Source organism: Oxyura jamaicensis, chromosome 13 (assembly GCF_011077185.1).
Source record: "Oxyura jamaicensis isolate SHBP4307 breed ruddy duck chromosome 13, BPBGC_Ojam_1.0, whole genome shotgun sequence".
NCBI lineage: Eukaryota > Metazoa > Chordata > Aves > Anseriformes > Anatidae > Oxyura > Oxyura jamaicensis.
Window position 1 is genome coordinate 18793051 of NC_048905.1, and position 25240 is coordinate 18818290.

A 25240-nucleotide genomic window follows, 5' to 3' on the forward strand; every position below is an offset into this window, starting at 1 on the left:
AAGATCAGAGCCTCACTGCACAGGGCGATTTGGAAGCTCCCGGTAGGAAAGGGCCCTGCGCCCTGCTCGAGCCAGTCACAGCGCACACACTCCGGGCAGGCTGGAGCTGGGCTGCGATCACTATTGAATGCAGGCAGAAAGAGCTGCCCAAAGTTCTAGCATATCATGGCATTCTTGGGAGAAAAAAACACTGCCTGCTGCCAACAGCGACACGTCTCGCTGGAGAAAATGAAGATGCAGCCCTTGGAGCGCCCCAAGAGCTGCTGCTGTGCTGCAGCAGGCTCACAGACACCGAGCACCTGGCTCCTGCCCTGGCCATGAGTGCTCAGCACGGCTGGGAGGTGGCAGGAGCACGGCTGGAACCAGCTGGGACACGGGGCAGCAGCGCACCTGCCCCCGCTGCACAGCACCCATGGATTTCCACAGAAATCTGCCGTGGGCTGGAGAACTGCGCCGCAAAGCCGGTGTCCTCTCAGGCAGACTTTCAATCCCGGCCGTTGTTTGGACTGCACAACCAGACTAGGTTGGGCCTTACTGAAAGTTTAAGAAAAATTGAAAAAGGACTCACAAACAAATTTCGTGAAAGATTATCATTACCTAGCATGCACAAAATCAGGTGGTCAGCTTCGTCTCCCACCATTTCCTAGCTGCAAGGTATTTCATCATTCTCTTCCATTTCTAATCACGAAAATACAACGTGTAAGTATTAACCACAGAAGAGAAATAGGGAAGAATATGTAAAAAAGAAAAGAACTTCAAAAACTGTTTTCAATGTAGTTGGTGTCACACATTGCATTTTATAACGCCAGTGGATTAGATGTTTTCAACGTCATTCATTAAAAATGGTGCACTCAGTCAATCAAGCATGAATCAACACATGACAGGCTACAAAGAAATACCAAAGTAGATGGAAACCTGAGATGAAACAGAGTGAAGTAATTGTGTTTTTTTTTTGCATTATCCTGAAGATGTTCATCAACGTTTTAATTTAGCCAAATGGCCACCATTAAAAAGAGAGAGAGAGAGAAAACTTAGCTTTGACAAAATCACGATCTGTAGGGAAAAGCTTTTAAAAGAACCGCGTTAACAACGCCTGCTGAAGTAGTCCTTCATGAAGGGTGTCCTGTGCATTGTCTGCACAAGGACCCAACTGAAATAATTCCTTTAGATTTACAAGCCTTTCCTCTAATTCATAGTTTGCAAACACAGGGCTGAGGTACAGAAGAGATGGTAAAAGCAATCCTCTTGGATCTTTGCTCCCTCCGCCGCTCGCTGTTGTAGGGCGGCAGAGCAAGGAGCCGTCCCGCAGCCGCGCGCACCCAGGGCAGGCCGAGGGGTGCGCACAGGCGTCACGGTGCTGCTGGCTGCAGCAGCTGGAGGGGCTGGCACGGGCAGCAGCCTGCTCCAGCCCGGGTGGATGCTCGGGAGATGCACCGCTCCCACAAGCCGTGACTTGAACCCACGGCCGCCTGCTTGAGTGCAGACCGGCGCGCGGCCCCGAAGGAGCCGAACGGGTTGAGTGACTTCAGGCTGTGGGAGGAATAATCGTCCTGGGCTGCGGGGAGAGCGCAGGCAGCCCGGCTGGGCGCGGATGGCACTGCAGCTCCCCGCGTCTCTCCAAGGTAAAACAGGATTATATTTGTGTTTGGAGGGCTTTTTATAGAGCTGCTGTCAAAACTGGTAGATAGAAAGCTTAATTAGGACCGATCTTGCAAACAAGGCAGCGTGTAGGTGTGCGAGGGGCTGCGGGCAGCCGACGGCTGCTTTAAGCCAGAGCCGAGAGAAAACAGGTTCAAGGCGATGTTTGCCAGGGCTCGCATCGCTGTGCTGGTGGCACCTGTGCTGTGCTGCCAGTTATGACCCACAGAGCAGACAGCATCTGAGAAAACTTTGCTGGAGTGTGAGCGGGAAGGATGGCACCTGGCCTGCCCCAGCCGCCCTGCCCAGCACGGAGCCTTCGGCCCCACCGCAGCCCCTGGCCCGCCGCGGGGCTCCCCGGCCACTGGCACCCGCCTGGGCACGGCCCCCTCGCGCTCCTGAATCACGAATGACTCACTTCGGGCTTGGATGGGAGCGCAAAGCATGCATTTGCAAATTGGCTCGTGAGGCACTGCCTTGCGATGTAGGTGGGATGTATTACATACTCCAGCAGTCGAGCTCTGCTCTTTTTTCCTCCTCCCCTCCTCTCCGTGCAGGGTAGCTGCCTGAGCCCCGGGTTTCGGTGCCGGTCTCGCTGGTGCGCAGAGGCGTGGTGTCGGCTGCCCGTGTCATGTGGATGTTCCCGGCGCGGCCCGTGACGGGAGCCCTGCGCTGAAGATGGATGATTTGGCTCTGCTCGACCTGTTGGAGTGCCCGGTGTGCTTTGAAAAGCTCGACGCCACAGCAAAGGTGCTGCCGTGCCAGCACACTTTCTGCAAGCCTTGTCTGCAGAGGATCCTGAAATCCCAGAAGGAGCTCCGGTGCCCCGAGTGCAGGACGCTCGTCCTCTGTGGCATCGAGCAGCTCCCGTCCAACCTGCTGCTCATTCGCCTGCTGGATGGAGTCAGATACGGACAGAATGTTCCCCGGTTCGGCTCAATGCAGAGGTCGGGGCTCCTGTCCTCCCCCGCCTCCATCCGGAGGCTCCCACGGGGTCTGCAGCTCCACCAGCACCGGCTGGCGACCAGCCCCAGGATCCACATGGATGGGGTAAGCACCAGCCACATCTTCCACTTTGCCACGGGCACACAGATCTGTTCCTCTGTGCCAAGAGCTATGAAACTTCCATGCTAGCACTGCTGCTATGCATACATGCTGATGTTTGAAGTAGGAGAGATTGTCCTTTTGTTTGCAAATCTGGCTGCCGTTTCCTTGTGATATTTGACTATTTGGAGCTCATCACAACAGTAATTGCACTGAATCCCAGGCTTAGATTAAAACAGCTTGCCTTTCTCCTTACAAAAACTTCACAGCAGCTGTTTTTCTCTGGAGTTTTCAGGTGCTTCTGACATTTGGAGGGCATTTCAGATGCTTTAACTTTCAGGCAATTCACTGATTTTTGAGTGATCGCAATTAAATCAGTTGCAAGGCTCTAGCTATTAGAGGTGGAGAAAGGTGTTTCTCATCTGTGCCTCAGTTTCCCCAGGCTTTAAAAAGGAAGGAGTGGGCATAATGATGTTTATGTCCCTGGCAAAACACTTTGAGGTTCACTAAGGAAAAAAAAATTAAACTCAGCTTCATCCAGTGATGATTTCCTAGGCTAATTTTAAAATTGTAAGTTGTTTCTGTAATTTTCTCTAACAGTACAAAAGCTTTTCTGAAATAATTAGGATGTGGTATGAGACCTGGTAAGGAGCCGGGCTCGGAATGTGTTTTGAGAACAGACTGACTTGTGGCCTCACCATTCCTGTGTTACATTCCCGGATTTCCATTTCTTTCACCTGCACTGTTCTATAAAATACCTCTGAAAGCTTTCCATAACGTTCAGAAGCTTGGCTCGATTGGCTGATAAACCCAAGGGCACTTCTCAGAACTGCAGGCACAAACTCAGGGGCAGACTCGTAACAGGTTTGCTACCGGCGTGTTATAAAGGTGTATACTTGCGTGTGAGGCTCTATGGCTGCAGAGGACACCGCGCTTCGTGTGGGCCCGAGCTGCTTCGTGCACCGCAGGGAACCTCTGGAGCACTGATAGCTCATCCTGAACATGTCACACGCAGCAGCCAGACCTATCTCTGGAGCTCGTGTCCCAGGTTTTCCCACCGGAAAGCATGGCAGAGTGGCCCTGAGACGTGCAACGCGTCCCTTTACCACGGGCAGCGGACACAACTCCTGTGCCGCGGTGCCCAGTGCCCTCCCCTGGAGCATGTCGCGGCGGCTGGGCGAGGAGCAGTGGCCCCAGCACATGGGAGTATCATGGCTGCAGCTTCGTCCATGGCCACACAGCTGTGCGTGCCCACAGGTGGGCAGGCCGGCCCCTCAGGTGTCCTCCATTTCTGCTCCGTGCTGCTCCGTACCGAGAATTCGTGCCTCAGCTCAGAGGAGAGGCAGCCCGATCCCAGGCAGTGCGCGGCACTCCCCAGCAAACATGCTCATATTTATTTTTCTTCTCTCTCGCCCCTTTCGCGTTTCCATTCTAGTTCTCAGGACAGGCAGAAACTTGCTGCTGGTGTTGCGCCGTGGCAGCCCTCCCGCTGGCAGCTCCCGCAGCGTTTCCGCCGAAGCTGAGCCCAGCCGTGGTGCTCAGCAGGGCCGGCACCGGGGTGGCCCTGGCTCCCCGTGCTCTCTGGTGAAGGGGTGTAAAACACAGTACACTGGAATGCTCCTGGACTTAATGAGTTAATTAATTAGAGAATACTTTGAAAACCTCAACTGCGAGGTGAAGAACGCGACCATTAGTCACATTTGGATCTTGGTGATTCCAAACACACAGCCTGGGCCGTGCCATTGCCGCTGCCCGAGGGGGCAGGAGGGCACGCACGCCCTTCGCGGGGCTGACACGGCACCAGCAGCTCTTCCTCTGCAGTGGGGGGACCCCTGCCAGTGCCTGTGCTGCAAGGAGGGCAGGACACAGTAAGGACGGCTTGTCTTGCAGCATCGAGCACGCAAACACCAGGAATGAGAGATGAGTTACATCGCTGAAGCAATTTGGATACGCAGAGGCCTCCAGCAACTTGGACTTAAGAGCAGACACTTTTGTGGCAGCTGGCTTTTATGGAACAAAATAGTGGTTCCTGCCACCAGGGCTGCCCAGCCCCACGGCCAGCTGGCTCCAGTGGATGCTCACAAAACGCTTTAAGACTTTAGTGAGCAGGAAAGGACCCTTTACTAGGTCCCTCTGAAATCAGCATCTCTCCACGGGCTAATTTAAGACCATTGTGCTGCTGCTGCTACTACTACTGTTATTGTTATTATTACTGCTCCTGCTACTATTATTATTATTATTTATCAAGCACAAAGACATCTTCCAAAACAGAAATCTGGTCTTAAGATTATTTTTAGATCTCTTTTGTGGAAAAGTTCAAATTTCTGAGCTGATTTTAACTTTCTTATCTCTGCATCTTCAAGGACTTGATAGTACTCTTGAAATGACCTTAGTTTAAAAATCCCAAACCAGGGTAAAATAGCAAGTAAAATCCCAAACTAGGAGAAAATGATAAGGGGCAAAACCAGCTGGCCAGATGCAGAGACAGTTCGTGAGCATTTTGATTGCAGCCTCACTGGCACCCAGATGCTGAGAGTCCCCAGGAACGTGACTGGTGCTTGCCTGTCCCCACCACCCCGCAGGCAGCATGTCCCCATCCTGTCCCCGTCCCTGCCCTGTCCCTGGGGTGGCACGGGGGGAGGCAGCACCATCGCTGCTGGGGGGTGCACGTAGCCCTGAAAGGCACTTTTTTGCTTGTATGCACATAATCCAGCGGCTTTTCAGGGCGCACTGAGGTTGTTGCTGGGTTTTGAGTAGTACTGGTGTTGGTCTGGCCTTCGCGTCACCCCACGAGGCACGGAGCTCCTGCGGCCCTGATCCAGCACCGCTGCCCCCCCGCCGCTTCCTGGGTGACCCCTAATGCGGCGTTCATCTGCAAGGCACTGGAAGGTGGTGTGGTCTCCAAAGAAAGACTGCCCCAGTCTGCATAGACTGCTAATTACTGTTAATACCGTACACCACTTCATGCTGCAAAGCAAATAGAATAAATGTACGCCATGCTGCAGAGCAGCCAGATATGCCATCAAAAGCAGAATACAGGATATTGTTTTTACAAAAAGACCTATAAATAAGCTGCCTTTACTCCATGGAGCTGAGAAATCACAAGTTAGACTGAAGTTTCTCCTCTCAGAGGTGTTTTCTTGACAGCTTGTTGCTCTTCATCCTCACAAGTGTCCATGAAGCCAACACAAAAATAATTAATTAACAAAATAAATCCCCTCACCACATAGCAAGCCAAGATTTCACAACATTCTGCGTGTGAAGTGCAAGCAGTCCCCAGCAGAGCTGCTGAACAATCAACAGTACGCCATGCAGGCTGCACTCAAAGGAGCCAAAGCCCTCAGAGGACAGGGAACATTTCAGCTGCAGCCCATCCCAAGCTATTTCTCACTGGGTGGCACTGATATCCCTTCTGAATGTGCCTCCTGCTTCCCAGCACAGGCCGGGCGTGCATGTGGCCGGTGAGCACTGCCTGGGAAGCTGCTCCGGGGACGTCTGGCCAGGCTTAAGATCTTTAACGTCTATGTCAAGAGGACAAGACTTAGGATTTTCAGGATCTCCACGTAATAAACTGTCTGGAACTCAGAAATGAAAGGATTTGCTAGGAGGTGAATGCGTAAATAATTTACGCTGAATCCTTTGAACTCCGAGGAACCGCCCCTGGCGTGTGCGAGATGCGGTTCCTGCTCTGCCGAAGCGTCCGTCCCAGCGGGCTGCAGCCCAGCACGGCCCTGGCGCTGCTGGGGACGAGGACGCTGTGTGCTGCAGCGCGCAGAGCCGCGGCAGGCACCCAGCAGCCGGCGGGGCAGTGAGCTCGGTCCTGCAGCAAACACGAGGCCAAATGAGACAGAGGAGAAAGCTTACAAGAGGGACAGCTCGGCCATGAAAACAGACCGTGCAGCTTTACCTGTGACTTCGGCTGTTTTCTCTTTGCATGAACTGAGTGCTGCAACAGCCCCCTCCAGCACTTCATGGGAGATAGACAGATAACACCTCTATCGGGATAAAAATACACCACACTCCAACATCGCCACCTTCACATGGGTGTCTATATATAGTGCCTGCGCCTTGGTATTTTCTGCTCCTCCAGAAACATCTCCAGCTCCTTTCTGAATTTGACAGACAGGATTTGGATTGCTGGCTCTTTTCAAAACCTTATTCAAAGCAACCTTCATGCTTGCGCCCAGCAGGAGCAAACGTTTTCTGACCCCGATCACTGAGCAACTTCCCCAAGAAAAACAAAAGCCGGTTCCTGCACCATCGCAGGACTGAGACATGTCAGGGTCGGGCGGCACTGGACAGGAGCTGGACAGACCTTGCAGCCAGGGGAGCTCTGCACGTCCCATCGGCTCCACCTCGGGGTGGTGCAGGCTCCCCTCCGGCTGCGGGACATCCCTGTGCCTGGCAGCCGCTTGCCCTGGCTGCTTCTTCACCTGGAAACCGAGGCACTGCATTTTCCTGCACATTGGGGGGTCCTGCGACCCTCTGGGCAGATGGACTTGCCCCAGTTCTCCTCCAGTTTGCCTCCATCAGGGCGACCTGAGGGATTGTTCCCCGCTTGGCCTCATTGCACACCCCGTCGTATGGCTTTTTCCTCCTTTGCATGCAGTTTCAACATCTCGTATCTATCGGAAAGAGTAAAGTCACCTCAATATCGATGGCCTGACAATTCACACCCCACAGAGTGCATTCAACAGCAGCGCACTCGGCCGCCCAGAAGCAGGTGGCTACAAACACCGCTGCGGCCGCGGAGCAGAGCCAGCGTTCCACAGGGCGGTGCGGAGCCACTCGTCCTCCTTGTCAGAGGTCCCCGGGCAGGACGCCAGCCCCAGGGTCAGGGGATGGGGCAGGCGGCTCGGCCCAGTGCCAGCTCCCACTGGGGCTGCGGGCCCGCAGCGGGGCCAGGGCGCTCCCGGGCAGCTCCACGCAGGGCAGCAGGGCCCGCAGCAGGAGCAAGTTTCCCTGGTTCCACAAATCCAGGCGCTGAGCTAACACATGAAAGTGTTTTAATTTGTTACCAAGGCAATGAGTCAGCCTCAGCTGGCAAGTCAGGAATAGAATAACAGGATTTCTGCAGGGTAGCGTGTTCACCTATTAAGCGCCGTGGTCAGCGAGGAGGCTGAAAGTCTGAAGCTCCCCTTCTCACCGAGCTTCCCCGCTTGTGGCTGGCGCATCCCCGGGCCCAGCAGTGCGGCACCTGGCCGGGTGTTGCTGCTCCCTGTGCTGGGCTGGGGGCGCAGGGAAAGGCAAGCTCTTGCGTGGCTCTGCCGGGGCGAAGCTCAGAGGCAGCCGATGCCCTGCTTCAGTCGGAGCCTCCCCTCGCTCCCCCTTGCTTCTCCCCTGCCCATCTCACAGGGGAGGCTGCAGCATTGCCCTTAAATGCGGGGTCTTGTTCTGCTGTTACTAATCGTCAGGTACTCAAACTGCATTAACATCGGAATTCCACTGTGCAACTGAACAAAGAATTATAATCTTTGTTCTTAAGAAAACTTTTTCCTTGGGGGTCTGTGAGTGGATATTTGAGCCTAGCCTTTTACTCTTAGCTCAGGGAATCTCCCTCTTGTTTTGGTGCCGGGATGGACAATGCAGTTTAGGCACTGTTTTGAAGAGACAAACATCTATCCTTTAGAAATCATATCCCTTTGCGAGGGTTTCCTTTGGGTCCTGAACAACTGATGGGCCTAGAAGTTCCTGCTGGCTTTGCAGAGAAGGAAGAGCAAGCCTTGCTTGCTGGGAAACCACATCTGCTTGGTTCTTGCATAACTCGGTTCCAGAGTCAGTCAGTCTCCTTCAGGAAATGTAGTGCAGAAAGGGCAGAAGGGCTCCTTTTTCCAGGGCCAGGTCTGGGCAAGAGTGAGCACAGCCAAAGCCACGATGACAGTGACCTCTCCAGTCCTGACCCCTGGGTCAGGCAAGGCCCAGCACACCGTGACGCTCACGATGGTCGTTAATTTACCATCAAAATACCTACTATGCAATGTAGCAAGGGCAAAAAGAAAGTGCAGGGCCCTGGCAGGCTTTATCAGCAGCGAGGACACGGCGCAGAGCCGTTGGCCTTCAGCAGCCTCGCTGAGCAGAGCAGGGAGCAGGGAGCAGCTCCGTCCGGCCTCCCCGCTGCCCCCCGGCACTGCCCCCCGGCACTGGGAGCTGGGGCAGCGCACAATTTCCCCTTCCCGGCAAAGGGAGGCGGCACAACCAGCAGGAACACGCGAAGGCAGAAAGCGGAGAGGAGCGGTGCCCGGGTTTCCTCCCTCGTGGCAAGCGGCCACGGCGGAGAAGCATGGTCCCGAAGCGGAGAATCATGACCAGGCATGCTGAGGGCTGACGCATTTTGTTTTCCATGCGGCTTAAAGCCGTGACACACAACGTAGCCACCATCCCAGAGTGCTGACTGCAGCAGAGACACGGCCATCTGATAGCAGCCGCCGGCGGGGAGGAGGCGGGGGGCTCGGTGGGGGTGCTGCAGCCGCGGACCTGCACTGGGTGCCTGGCCGTGTTCACGCGGCGCCCCCCTCATGTCCCCAGCGCTCCGGCTGTCCCCCGCCTGTCCCCCCGCCTGTCCCCGCCATCCTCGCCCGTGCAGCTCCACCTGCGCCCAGGGGAGCGCATCCCCGAAACAAAGCCAAGCCCGGGTGTAACGCCTGCCTTGCTTGCATCTTGGCACTCGTTCTGCCTGCCTAGAATCTCTCCTGCGGTTCCACGCGGGCCAGGTGAGGCCTAATATGGCCTTGTGCTCCTCCGGAGCCGCTGGGAAGCTCCTGACAAGCAGCCGCTGAGCTCCACCTCAGGGGTGGGTGCGCGTCGGCACTGAGTCACGCAGCTGCTGGGTGCAGAATCCTTTGAGCTTCTTGTGGTAAAAGCTGCTCTGCAATTTCTTTAACCATTTTCCCCATTTCCCACTCTCCCCTCCCCCTGAATAACAACAGGCAAAGTTCAGAAGCGGCCTCAGGAGGTCTCAGCATAGCTCCCATCCTAAGCCCACTGGCAAGCAGGCTGCAAGCGCTCCCCCCGCTGCCATCTGCCCACAGGGCCACACCAGCGCCCAGTGCCTGCTGCCTCGTGCCCCGCTGGTCACGGTTCATCTCCCAGCCAGTGAAGCACACCCAGCAGCACCTGTAGCTGCAGACAATGCTTTCTGTACCCAGCCGTGTCCGTGTGCTCGGCCCCCAGCCCCCTGGGCCGCAGCCCGTCCCGCGCCCCCCCAGCTGATCCGTGTTGCACGAGCAGCCTGCTGGCGCCTGGAAGATGCGAGCTGTCCTCCTCGGGGAGAAGGAATGCCGAAACTACCCAACTGTCTGAAGCCTCAGAACATAATTATATGAGGAGATTGAAATGACAAGTTCGCTTTTGATGGTTTTGTTCTATGTGACAAGGCTGGAGTTATCTCCTCTGCTGAAAAGCAGAAAAACAGAATTGTAATGGCAATTAATTTACATTCAAATAGCTCTTTTCATCCAACTGGATCCTAAAGAGCCCTAAAAACTGCACTGATCACACAAAGGAAACGAGGCAGGGCTCATTCATCCCAGCTGAAAGGCTGGCAGTCTCTGGCAGGACGTTAAAGGAGGCTTGCAGAAATCTAGCCATGAAACAGATGCAGCTTTTAATGATTATTTTTCGTTACAAAAGGCCGCTGTACCCTTTGGAGCCTGTTGTGGGTGGTGGGTGCCTGCAGCTCGGCATCCAGCAGCACCGTGTGTCCCGGTCCTGGTTCAGACTCGGGCTCCCGGCACGCAGGCACGGAGCCAGCGCGAGGGTGTCGGGGCAGGCAGGGCGCTGCCTCGCGTTGCCCCGCTGGGCGAGCCCCAGGGATGCAGCTCCCTGTGTGCCCCCTGCCCCACACAGTGCCAAACACTCCAACAGCCCCGAGGCGTTAGAGCCTAAAATGAAAAATAACCCCAAAACACTTGCACACTGAATCCGAAGTGTCTAGTGGGAGAGAAACCAAGCTGCAAAACATCCAGGAGTGGATTTCTTCTCTTCCTGGCAATGATTAGCACTGTCCTAGAACAAATCACTCCTCTCAAGGAGCCTGTGAGGTGTTATGGGAATGGTGTGGCTGTGGGAATACCGCTGCCTCCGCACGGCACGGACGCCAACCCTCCTGCAGCAGGCAGAGCCGCCGGGAAGCGCTGAGCTCAGCGCCACGGCCGCTCAGGGTGAGCCCTGCCTGGACGGGAAGGAGGCAGCAAGCGGAGCCCAGCACAGACGTGTGTGGCCTTGGCCCCCTGCTCCCTGGCACCGCTGCCCTGCTCGGGCACAGGCGGTGCCACCAACACAGCCCCATCGCCTGGCACCGCGGACGAGGTGCGCAGGGAGAGCACTCTGCTGGGAACCCCCTTCCCTGTCCCTGGCACCGTGAATCGCCAGCCCCTGGTGAGCCTCACCCCACAGCCCCACACACTTTTCTTTTTTCAGTACCACTGCTGTGAGTGTGTGCTCTTACGTTAACCCACTGTCAATAACGAGGAAGTTATAACTAGCTCATTTAAGATAATTATAGTGCACATTTCTCCCAGCTATGAAGGGATGCTTTGAATTGCTTCTTTATACACACATGTGCATATTTTTAATTTGCGTCTTTGTTTTGTACGGAGGGAAACTCAGATGTATTGGATGGCTGCCTAGCACAGCCGATGCCAAATGCCAAAAACGATCAGAAAACCCTTTCTCCCCTACCAGCCTCAAATCCACTGGGTGGGGAACAGCCACAGGGTGCACCCGCCCTGAGGGCTTACCAGCCCTGTAACAATTCCTGGCAAGGTGGCCATGAAGGAACACACCACCTTACCTTGTGAGTGTGCCACATGACTAGGAAGTCCCAAAAGACCAAGATTCTGAATATTTTGGGATGCTAAAGAAGCATATAACCATTAATATTAAGTATAATTTTGCATCCACACATTTTGCAACAGATTTCAGTGAGTGAATACAAGCTCTGCTCTACAAAGCGGCAGGTGAGATTCTGCCAGTTCATCGTTACAAGCTCCAGGACACAGCTGGGAAAGAAAACAAGACTTAGAGGGACGCTGGAAAGCAAAAGGAGCAGTGAGATTGGAAAGGGCATGGAAGTGAGAGGAAGGTGAGAGAAGAGGTAAAGAAGCAAAGGCTGTGACCATGGCCAGAGGAAGAAAGCCCAGCCCGTTACCCCTCACGCCGTGCTGGGAATGTCCTGGAGGGCGCAGCCGCGGGGTGCCCAGGCCGCAGGCTCCCACCTGGAGGAGGCAGCGGGGATGAGGAACCTCGGGGCTGCGGCAGCGAGCCTGGAGCACCGCGGGCCCTTCTCCTGGGACAGGCTGGGGAGGCTCTGCTGCTGCTGCCAGGGGACCCCGCCGCCGGCTGCACTTGCTTCCCCCGCAAGCTCCCGGCACCGAGCCGCAAGCCAGGGCCATTTCCATTGGCGTCTGCCCAGCCCAAGAGCACCAGACCTGCTCGTCCTCCCCAGCCAGGAGCTGTGGCCGGGCCCCCCGCCGTGGGAGCCAGCAGGCCATGCCCCAGCGCTCGCCGCAGCATCCCGCCTGCCCCGCGCAGCCAGGAGACCCCCGTGCGTTATTTGCCAGACAAATCGGCACTTTGTGGCAGGGCCATGAAAGTGCCAACCCTGCCCACCTGGCACACTGCTGCTGGTATTTCTAGCAAAGCTAGAAATATTCTGCTGCACCCGGGAGATGAGTTTTCCTATAACAAAACTTCAGCTCTGTTTGGGCATGTCTGGAAGCAGGGGTCGTGGCCGCACACAGCTGCAGAAACTTTATTCCCATCCTCAGGGAGCAGTTCTGCCTTCCAGGAGCTTTTGCGGACAAGCACTAATTGCTCAGAGGGTACCTGACCCTTTCTTCAGGCACTGAGGGGTGAGTTTTGGCAAGCCCTCGTGTCACAGACACCTCCGTTCCAGCCAGTTTTCAGTCCTCTATTCAGGCCTGCACTCCTGTCTCATTAAAATTAATTTCTCAGGGTATCTGATCATCCTTTTTCTTGCTGGAGAAAGAACATTCCAGACTACCCCATTGCTTGTTCACCATTTCCCAGTAGTAATAGGTTTGCATGTCATTTCAGAGTTTCTCTTATTTTTAATACATTTCCATAACTCGTTCTTGGTGCCTTTTATGTTTGGCCTTATTTCGTTGTGCAACCACTCTCTCATCTTCCCGGACGTTTGTGTTCCTCTGTCAGGAGCCCTGCTCTCACAGTCTGCATGAGTCCTTTATGTTTTCTGCTCACTCCTAAAGCATTCCTGCCGTGCTCCTCGTCCTGGTTTGATGCCGGGAGTGTCGCCGAGTCTCATGGACACGGCCGAGCCCTCCCATGACCCTGTAGGTTTTCTTCCCCAAAGACCCACAGCCTGTGCCCCTGCTCGAGGACATGCGCGTGCTCGGGCATGCATTTGCAATGGTTTCTTTGGTCGAATGCTGCCAGAGTCGGTATTTCCAGTCTGTGCTCTGAGGATGGATGGCAGAACAAAGCTTGCCTGACTCTGATTTTCATGATTTCCCTTTTTTTCAGCAATGCACTTTCAGTGTTAACAAGCCAAGTGCATGCATTTACTATTAGTGCAAATTAATGGAGGAGCCAATTAGAACTAAACATTAAACTAATTGCTTCCTGTTTCAAATGCTTTGAAGGAAGTGCAGTACATAAAATTTTTCACTTCTTGGTTCCTTTTCCCTACCAAGCATCCGTGTTTGGCAGTGCTGGAAGATCTTCTTTTCCCCACACTTAAATCATTTTCCGTGGTCTTTTCCACACTTCAGGAACCAGCACCGCGTCTCTCTTCCCCTTCCTGCCCTCCCAAGGGGACCGACCCGAGGAAATGAAGCCCCCGGCCCCGCGGTCCCCTCGCCACCCACCTGTCCACGCCGCAGCCCCCCGCAGAAAGCCGGTGTGCGGGCTGGGGTCCCACTGCTCGGGAGCAGCGCCAGGAGATGGAGCCCAGCGGCGGCTGGAGGGACCCTCTGTGGGTCTGGTCCCATCTGCCGGCGCTGCAGGGGCTGGCAGGAGCCAGGCTCTACTTTCCCCAGCCCCAGTGCAAAGCCTCCCCTCTGCTCCAAGGAGTCCTTTGAGGGAGACGCTGCCATGTCAGAAGGCAGAAAATGGATCCGTCAGGATTCACACCAAAGGCAGCAAAGCTCCCACAGTCAGAAACAGTGTTACTGTTAATCAAAAGGGATTAAGGAGAATGAACCCACAATGCAAGATACTATCAAAGCCAGGAATCTGGTACGGCTCAAAGAAAGCAACATCTGTGCCTCTACTAGTTCAGATGATAGTTTAGAATACATACCGCTGCCTTACTTCACGCCAAAACCAACCACTATTTGCCTCGAGTGAAGAAGCAATTTCTCCCCTCGGCACACCACTGCCAAGCACCTTGCGGTGGCCGCTGTTCCCAGCTGGATGTGAGACGAGGACTGCTCACCCGATACGTGATGGAAATCCGCTGTGCGAACACAAGCCTGTGCTAAAACAGCATCGGTACGCGCTCAGCGCTTCACAAGCACGCACGGGGACGTCCGCTCCCCTGACTAGGGCTTCCACCACCTCTGCCACCTGCGGAGCCGGGGCTCTGCACCCGCCAGGGCCAGGCCGAGGCTGCGGGGCCCGCAGGAGGGCAGGACGCGGCGCTGGTCCCTGCGGACAGCTCGCTCGGGGCCCCGCGCTTCACAGGGCTGTGAAGTTTCCAACAACAGTAACCACAGACACGGGTTGCTCGCTTGTTGCAGGATGTGCCTCTGAGCACGCAGCACTGTGCTCGAGGGATCTCCACACAAGTACACAAAGAGCAGGCCTTTCGGCTTCGCCGTTTCAAAACGCACACCTAGAGGACCTCAGCAGAGCGCAGAAAACTGCATCCTAACGGCGCTCCTGGCAGGAAAGCGGCCGCAGGCAGCCCCAGAGCGGACCGCCGGGGCTCACAGCAGCGAGGCCGGGGCTGGCTCTGCAGTTATTCAGCCATCTAAATGATCTGTTGCATTGTGTATTAAATTAAATTGAGTTTTCTAGTACAGATAAAGGTCAGTAAAGCTGTTATTTTAAGTGAACCTTGTGGCTTCGTTTCAATGAGAGTCAGGACAGTAAAGTTCCCTCATTTCCGCCAGGTTTAGTATATCTCTTATTTCTCATATTATACTGCAGCAACAATAACATTAAGAAACCCTCTCTTCCTGTAACTCAGATTAAAGACTGACATAAAGTCACGGTCGCGCAGTGCTGGAGTGGGGCGATGCCACAGGAAGGCAGGCACCCGCACTCACCTGCTGCCCGCAGCGCCTCCTGAAGACGCTCTGTTGGCTCCTGCAGGTGACAGCCACCAGGTGCTCGACAGCTGCTGGCACCCCCCGTCATGCTGAAACAGAAATACCATGCTCATTACAATAGGCATTTTATTAGAAGAGAGCTTAGAGCAGGCAGAAAAATCCCATGGGAAGACTAGTTTAAGGCATTAATTGTTTCTTAATATTCTCAGACAAGTTCAGCCTGCTTTTCATCTAGATACAAATTTGGAATAAGTATTTTGGAGCTTGTCTTCATCAGAAAAAGACATCAAGAAAGGATGTGGGTAGTTAATCACAGTAAATGCATGCTTCAGCCGTAGACCTCTGACTTTTTCCCAGTAATTACCAGTACTTTTGGGGAATTCTGTCTACGTTAAACACCACTGTCACAGCTGAGCTCTAAGGGTTGTTTCTCATCCCACAGGTTCCACGAGCCAAGGCGTTGTACACCTACCGAGGGCACAATCCCGGCGAGCTGAGGTTCAACAAAGGAGACATCATCATGCTGCTCCGACAGCTGGATGAGAACTGGTACCTGGGTGAGGCCAACGGGATCAGCGGTGTTTTCCCAGCCAGCTCCGTACAAGTCATCAAGCACCTGCCCCTGCCACCACCCCTCTGCAGAGCACTTTACAACTTTGACCTGAGAAGCAGGGACAAAAGTGAAAACAAAGAGTGCCTGACATTTCACAAGGTAACACCCCCCTGCGCAGCCAAAGGCTGGGTGACACGGGCTGGGCTGGTCTTCTTTGTTGGATTGCATCGCGTTCTGCTGCTTCACGGCACTAGAGCAGCTCTTTTGAAAATCAGGAAGGTTTCAGACACTGGCAGCAGTGGCTAAAGCCCCATGGCTCCCCGAGGGCACACAGGGCCACAGTCAGGATGAGGTCATCTTGAGCAGCAATTTCAGTCCCTCGGTTCAGCTGCTTTAGCTGATGAGGAGCAGCTGCTGGTGGTGGGGCTGCTCTCAGCACCACAACACGCCAAGTTGAGCCTTAACAGATACCCACTGACACATTAACGAAAATTGCTTCCAGTCTGGTAATACCTCACTTCTGCAGCCAGAACATATTCAGCCAATGCACAACTGGCAGGGTAGGACCTGAACTTTTACTGCCTTTATTTTATTGCCCAAAGGCTGCAGAGCTTGCATTTGCTCTCAGTTAGAGGACACACTTTTCTGAGTAACTGCACCTCCCAGCAAAGTCAACTGTCCCTATACTGTCAAAAGGAGGTGAGGCATCACAAAGCAAAGCAGAGAAAGCAGTGCCTGGAGGCATCAGTGTCCTAGCAGGGAAGCCACCTCGGTTCTCCCCAGCTGGCAGCACAGGCCGAGGCTCTTCTATCTCTCCCCAGCAGAAAGGAGAGGCAGGGGAGGGAGGCTGTGGTCCGGGCCAGGTGTCTGAGGAGTCAGAGCCGGATGTGGGGAGCCCAGGGGATGGGAAATCAAATAGCCAGGAGCCAGATGTGGTTTCTGACTAAGAAGGGGAGGAAACAAAATAATAAATAAGTAAATAAATAAATAAATAACAGTTCAGAACAGCGCTGCACATCAGCAGCGGCCCTATGAAGTGGGGGCTTTCACCTTGCTAGTGCAGATGCAGAGAGCCTGGGCAGCCAGCAGTCCTTCCTTTGTCATTAGGATTTACTTATTAGCAGGAGGCGCCTTCCTCAGCTTCCTGCTGTCTGCATCTGTTTTTTCTCTTCTACTTTATTTGCCTTTGTTTCAGGGCTTACTCACTCTGTCTATTTGCTTTTGGGAGGCTATGCTCCTCTCCTCTCCCACAGCAGAGTTCACACATGGGGAGTGAGCACACATCTAAAACAAACAGATGCTTCTTCAAAGAGGCAGGAACATCCTCCTCTCCCCGAGCTCTGCAACACCCGTCAGGTGTTTCTGCATGGAGTTTGGGAAGATTGGCACAGGAACTTCAGCAGTTCCCCCCTGCAGAAGCCTCCAGGCAGTGCAGGTGCTTCTCCCGCTGGCAGAGCACCCTGGGGAGCCCTCTTGCTGCAAGCCCCCACAAATGATTTCCTCCAGGAGCTGCAGCAGGTAGGGGAACCCTAGCAGAGGCACAGCGGAGCCTTGGATGGGTGATGCCAGGGTTCACAGAACCACCAAGTCACAGGATGTCTGAGGGCCACTGGGTCCATCTGGCTTCTCAGGAGTAGCTGGCCACAAGCCTGGCCCAAACTGTGTGCGGCACTGAAGAGCAATCTCTTGCTCCTGTTGAAGGAAGTGGCCAGCAGCCAGCCCCGATTTGCCTGTCTGAGCCTGAAAAGTCATTCACTTGCAAGGGAAACACAAAATTTCCACCAACTTGGGCAGAAGGTTCATGCTTGCACCCTGCACGGGCGTAAATGGCCAGCAGGACCCAGCCTTCTCTGACCCCTAGAACCTCAGAGTAGATAAAAGTTTAAACCCAAACTTTGTTCATTAGTTCAAAAGAGAGAAAAACTTTTTTTTTTTTTCTTGTAGAATTCTCTTTACTTGCCCACCATAAACCTGGAGCAGATTTCATTAAAATGATGAAATCAAAACACATTAAAAATTGACAAGATTTAATTTTGCTGGATTGCTCAGAAACGTGAGTCTTTCTAAAGAGATTTAGGTATCAGTCGATACAAACTAGCTTTTTTTCCTCCAGAGCATTTCAATACCTACACTCCAGTAACATCAGGTTATTTCAGCTCCCGAAGTAATGATCTGAGTTTCTTGGCATTGTGACACCAATTACCTAGACACTTACACAGGGATTTTTTGCTTCGTTTGTAGCTAAAACGCCATTTTCATTATTAGTTCTGGGCATGGTGATTACAGAAGCATTTCCACGCGGTGGAAACCTTCAAACAAGTGGAAAGCTCCTCTGCTTTTCATGTCTCCTCTGTCAGACGCGTGTCCATGGTCCCGATTCAGCCACGCTTGCACCTTTAAATTAAAAACGTGTTTGAGCATTGTGCTGAATAAGGACAGAGGAGCTTGTGTTTCAGAATAAATACATACCAAAAGCTTTGCCGAACAGAGGACTTTGTAGGGGACACACCGGCGAGGCTGCCTAACAAGGCTGCTTTGTGAAATTACAGGGCGAGCCCATCTTCACACCCACCATCCACCTCTCCCACAAGAGACAGCTGGTAACAATGTGCTCCTGCCTTTCAGGGTGATATCATCACCGTCATCAGCAGAGTTGATGGAAACTGGGCAGAGGGCAAGTTAGGCGACAAAGTAGGGATCTTCCCTGTGCTGTTCGTGGAGGTAGGTACAGCCACTCGCACCTGCGCTTCCACCGCGCCTCGCGCTGGCCGCTGCCAGGTCCCAGGCAGAGCGAGCCCCTGTGCCCCGTCCCACCACAGCAAAGTCTCCTCGGCACGGAGAAACTGGGGGGCAAAGCCCCAAACCCGGGCCGAGCACCGGAGCCGCCCCTCGCAGGCGCCTGTCCCGGCGCTCCCTGGCCGCAGCATCCTCCCCCGGAGCCCCTGCAGCCACCTGCTCCCGGCCAGCCCTTTGTGAGCACCGGTCTAGACATTAATTGTGTTCCTACGGCTCAGCTGGGGATGCAGGGTGTACATGGCACCAACAAGAATTCCTAGAAATAAAATTAATACTTATAATCATCATAATTACAGCAAGCACCTCTTTGTGGCTATTTTATAAAAGGACATCAGTAAAACATCTAATTTGAAGCTCTAATATATTTTGTAAAACGTCTTTTCATTTAATGAAATCATTTTAGCTTCAGAAATGTCTTATTTAACTCTGGCGTTAACAGAAATAAGTTAGCTAGGGACACATAAAGACACCAGGGAATTTGTTATGGAGAATGCAAAGGCAGATCTACTTCGGGAAACGTGAGGCTTTTCCTGGCTTTGATGTTTCAGTTTGTGCCCCGCTTTATCAAGTCCCCTGGTGTTAGAAAAGGCAGAAAATTGGTTTTGGTTCTGATTTTGTTTGATTACATATATAAATGACAATATTAGCACCTTATATGTGTACATATGCATACACTATGCTTTTTAAAACTTGCTTTAAGAAGTGAGGAGGAGGGAAATGTGAAAACAATCCATGCTTTAAAATGATAACGCTTGAGAGACAACTACCTGTTCTGTGTTAGCCTAGTTCTCGTTCATCCACGGAGCCAGGCATATTGCCTCACATGAGTGGGTGAGAATCTCAAAGTTTTGCAATTCGTTAATGTCAGCAGTAAATCATGATTAATTCCTTTGGCAGTCATCATGGTGAAAAACACTGTCACCACATGCCCTTTGCTATTAATACTGTAGTGATCAGCAGTTTCCAAGAAATACTGCTTGATTGTTGCCTCTATGCAAACTCAGGGCCTGGCTCTCCTCTCATTAAAACCGATGGTTACCAAGCTGGGCTCTTTTCGGGGGCAACAGCAATGAGCCATGAATGTCTTGAGCTACAGAGATGTAATGGGGGGCTCCAGCTTTGCTCGGGAAGCTGCTGTCAGTGAGAGCTTCTCTAAGTCAGTTCCTAAATTCGGCAGTAGAGATGTGGAAGGTGTGCCCAAATGTCCCCTCTGATTTGGAGCTGACTATTACAATGCTGCTAGTGAGCCTGCCGTCTCTGTGTACCTCTGCAAGTCAAGGGCTTAGACAAGGGATGAAGTTTCTGCAGAGTATCGGGGGGCATTTAGCCTCACGGATGTTCTGTCTAAGCAACAAATTTTTCAAACCAATTTAAGTTTCACTATGAGATCTGCATTGGTAATTTTGCATTCAGAATTTGTCACTGAAAACATATCAAGGGCATAACTGAGCCACAACTTGTATAGATCACCTGTAAACCTGCAGTCTGCCCGCTGCTGTGCTGCTGGGCAGCAGAAAGCTCCTGAGCAGCCCCTGGGCTGAGCCTGTGGGAAGGAGAACCGCTGCAGCGGCATCACCAGCCTTTCCTTCTGCTTCTTCCAGCCCAACACGACGGCCAGGCAGCTCCTGCAGACCAGCAAGAGCCACTGGCCGCCCCCCTTTAAGTGTGCGTCGCTGCGAACGGCCTCTCCCAAAGCGAAGGGCAGGGAGCCGCCCGCGCTCCACAAGGCGCCCGACTCCCGGCGGAAGAGCCTGCGGCCGTTCTCCATCACCACCGCCCTCAACACCCTGAACCGCATGGTGCACGCGCCCGCCGACCGGCCGGCGCTGGAGATCAGCTCCCCAGTGCTCATCAGCTCCAGCAACCCCAGCGTGGCCGCCCCCAGCAGCGAGCAGGCAGACGCCCCCCAGGGCCCCCCTGCCCAGGTGAGGGAGCGGCGCGGCGTGGGGTGCGGGCTCTGGATGGAAACGCTGGGTGTGTAGGCGGGCGCCCAGAAAGCCGAAGCACACACATGCAAAGACACAATACCCAGGCTGACAGCAGCAGTGACATACTGTCATCCGCAGCATCAGGCTGCCTGAAATGTTTTCCCCTCCTTCTGAATTGAAAGGTCTGTCCGGAGGTCTGGGGACTCCAGGGAATTCACAGAAAGAGAAATGAAGTTATCAGAGTAACTAAACTCAGATAAAGTGGATAAAGTGCTCTCCTGTTCCAATTCCTACACTACTGCAGTGAGCTCCCAGAGAAAACATAGACCTTCACTTGCAAAATCCAGTATTTTTAATTTTAGAAGGGTCAGTGTGGAACACGAATCCCCAGGGCACTCACCAGGCCTCAATCCTCCCTTGCACAGGGGAGCCTGCAGCTGGTAACAGCCTTCTCCTCTAACCCCATGCTGAAAAGAAAGGCAGGAACCTGCTCTTTTTATTAATGGTCATTAATTTTTTTTGGCGAGTCTCGAGCACGTGAGGAGTTCCAGCACTGGCACAGGCTGCCCAGAGAGGTGGCGGAGTCTCCTCCTTGGAGAATTTCAACATGGTGCTGGACACCCTCCTCCAGGTGGCCCTGCTGGGGCATGGGTTGGACCAGAGGGACCCCGAGGTGCCTCCAGCCCCAGCCATCTGCCATTCTGAGTCCCCAGCACCAAAACCCTGATTAAAACCCCAGCTGCTGTGCAGGATGCCTCATGTTCTGGTGACGCTGAACACAGCCTTTTCTCTGCCTGGGGATTTGGTCCAGGTGGATCCGGGGACGTTGGACACCTGTGGAGCGTTTCTGCTGGCACCACGCATGTGGCACAGCCTGCAGCAACCAGGGCTGCATGCCCAGACCCCACCAGGTCCCCGGCACCACAGCACAGCCCCATATGCAGCTGGCAGCGTGCTGCTCTAACCCTCAGAGGATCCTCCCCAGAGACAAGCTGTCAGCAGGACAGGCTTCCTCACAAAAAGCAGCATTAGAACATCTGCTGCAATAGTGGTCTAGCCTCCTGTTGCTCCTGAGCAGGGATACCAAGCCTCCTGAAAAGCAGTCAAGGTTGCTGCCCTGTCCTAAATCAGCATGCTGCCTGCCTCCCTCTGCTTCCAGATGAACAGCTCCTGCCATGGGAGGGCAATTACCAGGGAGCCCCTGCCTGCCTGCAGGCTAAACCCAAGACTGTGCTGAGAGAAGCTGAACTTAGGATGAGCTAATAAAAGTAGACTGACCTTTTGGACTATATCCTCTCCTTATTTTAGGAGGCGAAAGAGTCTCATTCCTTCTTCACACTCTGACTAAAGATCTCAATACAGGATCTTCACAGATCATCTGAAATGGGAGAAAAAAGGTTTTGTTTAGATTTATATGGCATCTTTCATACTCAAGGTTGCTCTAACATTTTATAAAGCAATAAGCCAGCCCCTGGTAGTTCAGTGTCTATGCAATAAAACCCAGCAGGCATTTTGTACTTAGCAATAGCCTGTGAAGAGCCTTGGATGTTAGATCCTGGTTTATGTGAGAGGAAATGAAGCCTTACAATAGAACTATAATTCAATTGAAATGGTATCATGTCTCATGAACCCAATATAATTTTACCAAAAGTGTCTCAGCGTGAGCTATTGTCAACAGCATAAGCAATAGAGTGAATGTGTTAACTTGTTGCCTTAGAACGGTTTGAATTTCCTTTCTTCTAAACACTTATTTTTCTCCTGCAGACTTAGAGGGGGATCTCTGTGTTGTGCACGAGGCCACAGAGGTTGCAGCTTTTCCTCCTTCCATCTCCATCTTTGGGTTATGGTATTTGACCGAGGTGGAAATCTGAGACTCTTGTGCAAGTCTCGATATGGACTGCCATACAGATACTGCTGGTTGTACCCCACTGAGGACACATACAGCTCCCTGAGAGTAATCAGCTTGAACAGCCGCGGTGCTGAAATTTCTGATAAGGGAACCCTCCTGATTAGAACAGAAGCTCCAGGACTGAGGAGCAATGGAAGAGGCGAGGGCTGATGCTGTCCCAAGGGCTCGTCTGCCCAGGCAGCAGCCTCCTGTGGAGGTTTAGCCTTGGTAGTAAGTGCTGGGACTTTGGAAAAGCCTCATGTGGCTTGTGCATGTCTGAAAGTGCGGTGGTTCCGTGACAATTCCTTTCATAGACAGAGCATCACTGGGAAGGAAAGGAAAATCACCGGCTGAGCAAGTTTCGAGAACAAAGCAGGCAGTGGTTTATCCCTCCTGTCCTGTGCGGAGAGGCTGAGGGCCCTGGGACCGTTCAGCCTGGAGGAGCCTCGGGGGGTCTTATCAATGCCTATAAACACGTGCAGGGAGGACAGAGCCGGGCTCTGTTCAGTGGTGCGCAGCACCAGGACACGAGGCACTGAGCACAAACTGGAGGTGCGTGATGGTGGCACAGAGCAGCGAGCTCAGTAGCCTGGCCCTTCCTGCACCAGGGCTGGGCACCGCTTCTCCTCACCCTTTCCCTCCACGCGTTTTGCCAGGGACCAAGGGACGAGCCCACGGGCCCAGCACTGGCGAGGGCCAGGCAGCAGCGCTGCTTCCTCCACCTCACGCGACAGGCCTCGGCCCTCCGTCTGTGAGACAGAGATAACGAAACCTCCCCGCCTCTGTGGGCTGAGAGACCTCGCTAATCTCTAATGTTTGTAAAGCACTTGGAGATCCTCCAAGCAAGGCGTTGCAGAAGTGCAGGGTGTTATGGCCACCTGCTGCCCCCTGCCTGGCACGACTCCTCTGGAGGAGCGGGATTGCGTTGTCCTTGTTCCAGTTAATCCTCTGCCTCCCTGCTCAGCATGTAAACAAGGCAGCCAGCTAAAACCAATCAAAAAAGTTCAGATTAAATTGCTTGGGTTTGCCATTTGAAAGATAATTGGACTTTGAAGTGCAAGGGAAGGGTCCACCTTCCCAAGAAAAATTCTGTTTTCTTTGAAAGGCCTTACACCTTGATGGCTGAATCAGTTTGCAAGCAGGAAATATTTCCATTAAAGCATGCTGCCGTGCAGCTCCCAACAGGATACAGGCCAGTGCCTTTCCTTCCTGGTACTGCAGAGACCACCACCAGCGTGCTGCAAGCCTGCTGGCCGAGGGGCAGGTGCTGGTGTGTGTCCCAGGGGACACGGCCCGAGGAGAGGAGAGAGGGAGGAGGAGGCAGCACACAGACCTGTGACATCCTTTGAGCCCTTCAGTAGAATTCCTTAATTGAAGAATTTTGTACAGTCGGTATAGTTGGCTAATATAGTTTGTTGGTTTTTTTTATCTGCATTTTTTATATGCTTGTGGAATAGGATTAGCATTTCCCATATCTAGTAGCTCCAGTACCCATTTCTACTGCTCTGAACGCAGCTCTGAACGGCTAACCCACGTTGCATGACAGCCGAGTGAAACATCTCCACGTCTTGCTCCCTGCATCTGGAAGCTTCCTTCAGCCCACGGAGTACGCTGGAGATGGAAGAGCAGTTTACCAGCCTCAGAGAGGTCACCCTATTTATCCTAAACCCTTTAAATTAACTGCTGAACTAATGAAATGGCAATCACAGCCCTCACAATATCCATGTTTAGTTTCCTCTCTGCTTGTACCCACACCACCTCTCTTAGTTCCCTTTCCTAGAAGAAGGATGTACATGAGAGCCTCTGACCCACCTGTGCCTGTCCTCCTTTACTGGCCTAGATAAATTAGCCACAACGCTCAGCAAATGTTTTCTCCCAGGGCCAGCAGGTGACATCTGTTATCTGCTGGTAGCTAATGAGCACAGGCTGGCATTGCAGGGCACACCGGCACCCAGACTGCCCCGAGTGTGGAAGTGAGTGTCACAGCTTCTCAAGCTGATGAACCCCATCTGAAGCTTGTTTTTCTCTCCCATAACTCGGCCTCATCTCACATTCTGTGTTTTTGTGTTTGTGCACAAGAACAAAGACAGAAGTATCTGAAAGACACTTCTTTCAGAACAGTAGAAAGAAAAAGGAAACTGGTATCTGCCCATCTGTCCTCAACATCTAAAGCCTGCAGCAGTTATGCAGCAGGACTTTACTGCTGTTACCCAAGCGAGTTTTAAACCCCAAACTCCGACAAGCAGAAGGGGCTGAGGTTCTTCCTTTAAGCACAGAAGAGTCCTGCGAGGGGAGGACACGCTGGGCGCTTGGGCTCTGGTAGCTCTGGGCAGTGGGGAAGGGGCAGCTCCAGCCAAGCAGCCGCCTGCGCGGGGCTGTCCTCACTGCTTCCCCTCCTCTGCCCAAGGGGGCCGCACTGTGCATGTGCAAGTGCTTGTGGAGCTCCTCAGCCACAGACATGGTAAACATGTTTAATAACAATTATTAAAGGATCACTGGGGCGAAGACTGTATTTTTTGAGGTTTTAGATAATTCCAGTGCTCCCAGCTGGAGGTAAATAACTAACAAGTAAAAGAACAAGGATTATACAGTCCCTCACCTGGCAGACGTGACAGTCTCCTCCTGGTTAGCAAAGTCTGTTTTTTTTTCCAAGCTCCTTTTTCTTCCTGAATCAAAGATGAACCTGCACCAAGAGCTGCAACAGCAAATCTAAACATATCCCACTTATTCCTGTTGGAAATACATAGATATTTGTCTGCTCAATGCCTTGTTTCTTTATTTGCTTCAGGGAACTTGTTCTCATTTTAGCAATGCACATAGGGGGTGTAAGAGCATCAGCCACAGGTGGACAACCTCACAGGGACAGGGAAAGCTGAGTTCCTTGCTTACAGAGTGGGAGAAGCTCCACCAGCCCCACCGAGCCATGCCCTGGAAAGCGTATCAGTGTTAAATCAGGCAGGGAAGGGACCAGCTGAGCCAGAAGACCCCTCCAGCAGCAGGTCCGTGGCTGCATGGCAGATGGGTGTTGCACACCAACCCTCTTCTCGTGCACCTGCAGCTCCACTGCCGAGACTGAGACCAACAGCCAGCATTACTTGTCATGTAGACTGGGGCATGGAGCCAGGCAATTGTCTCCTGC

The 25240-nt window shown here is 53.1% G+C and overlaps 2 protein-coding genes and 1 long non-coding RNA gene across 7 annotated transcripts in view; 1 reads left to right on the forward strand and 2 right to left on the reverse strand.

The window, feature by feature from the left end:
• Window positions 1-15530, reverse strand: part of GRXCR2 (glutaredoxin and cysteine rich domain containing 2) — a 29908-nt gene extending 14378 nt beyond the window's left edge. For both annotated transcript variants that reach the window (XM_035338637.1, XM_035338636.1), the window contains exons 1-2: window positions 15409-15530; window positions 14934-15025 (exon numbers count right to left, since the gene is read on the reverse strand). The gene's annotated coding sequence lies outside the window, so the exon portion shown is untranslated. The remainder of the gene's footprint in view (window positions 1-14933; window positions 15026-15408) is intronic.
• The window catches only part of SH3RF2 (SH3 domain containing ring finger 2), a 33336-nt gene continuing 10381 nt past the window's right edge, over window positions 2286-25240 (forward strand). For 3 of the 4 annotated variants that reach the window (XM_035338631.1, XM_035338633.1, XM_035338632.1), the window contains exons 1-4: window positions 2286-2688; window positions 15379-15648; window positions 18115-18210; window positions 19887-20210. In XM_035338631.1, coding sequence (XP_035194522.1) covers window positions 2317-2688; window positions 15379-15648; window positions 18115-18210; window positions 19887-20210 — 1062 coding nt within the window. In that variant the 5' untranslated portion in view covers window positions 2286-2316. The remainder of the gene's footprint in view (window positions 2689-15378; window positions 15649-18114; window positions 18211-19886; window positions 20211-25240) is intronic. The other variant, XM_035338634.1, reaches the window with a different exon arrangement.
• LOC118173780 lies at window positions 17711-25048 on the reverse strand. Its single transcript, XR_004754391.1, has 3 exons — window positions 24701-25048; window positions 21492-21591; window positions 17711-17883 (listed from the first exon to the last, which is right to left on the reverse strand). It is a non-coding gene; the product is annotated as an uncharacterized LOC118173780 (long non-coding RNA).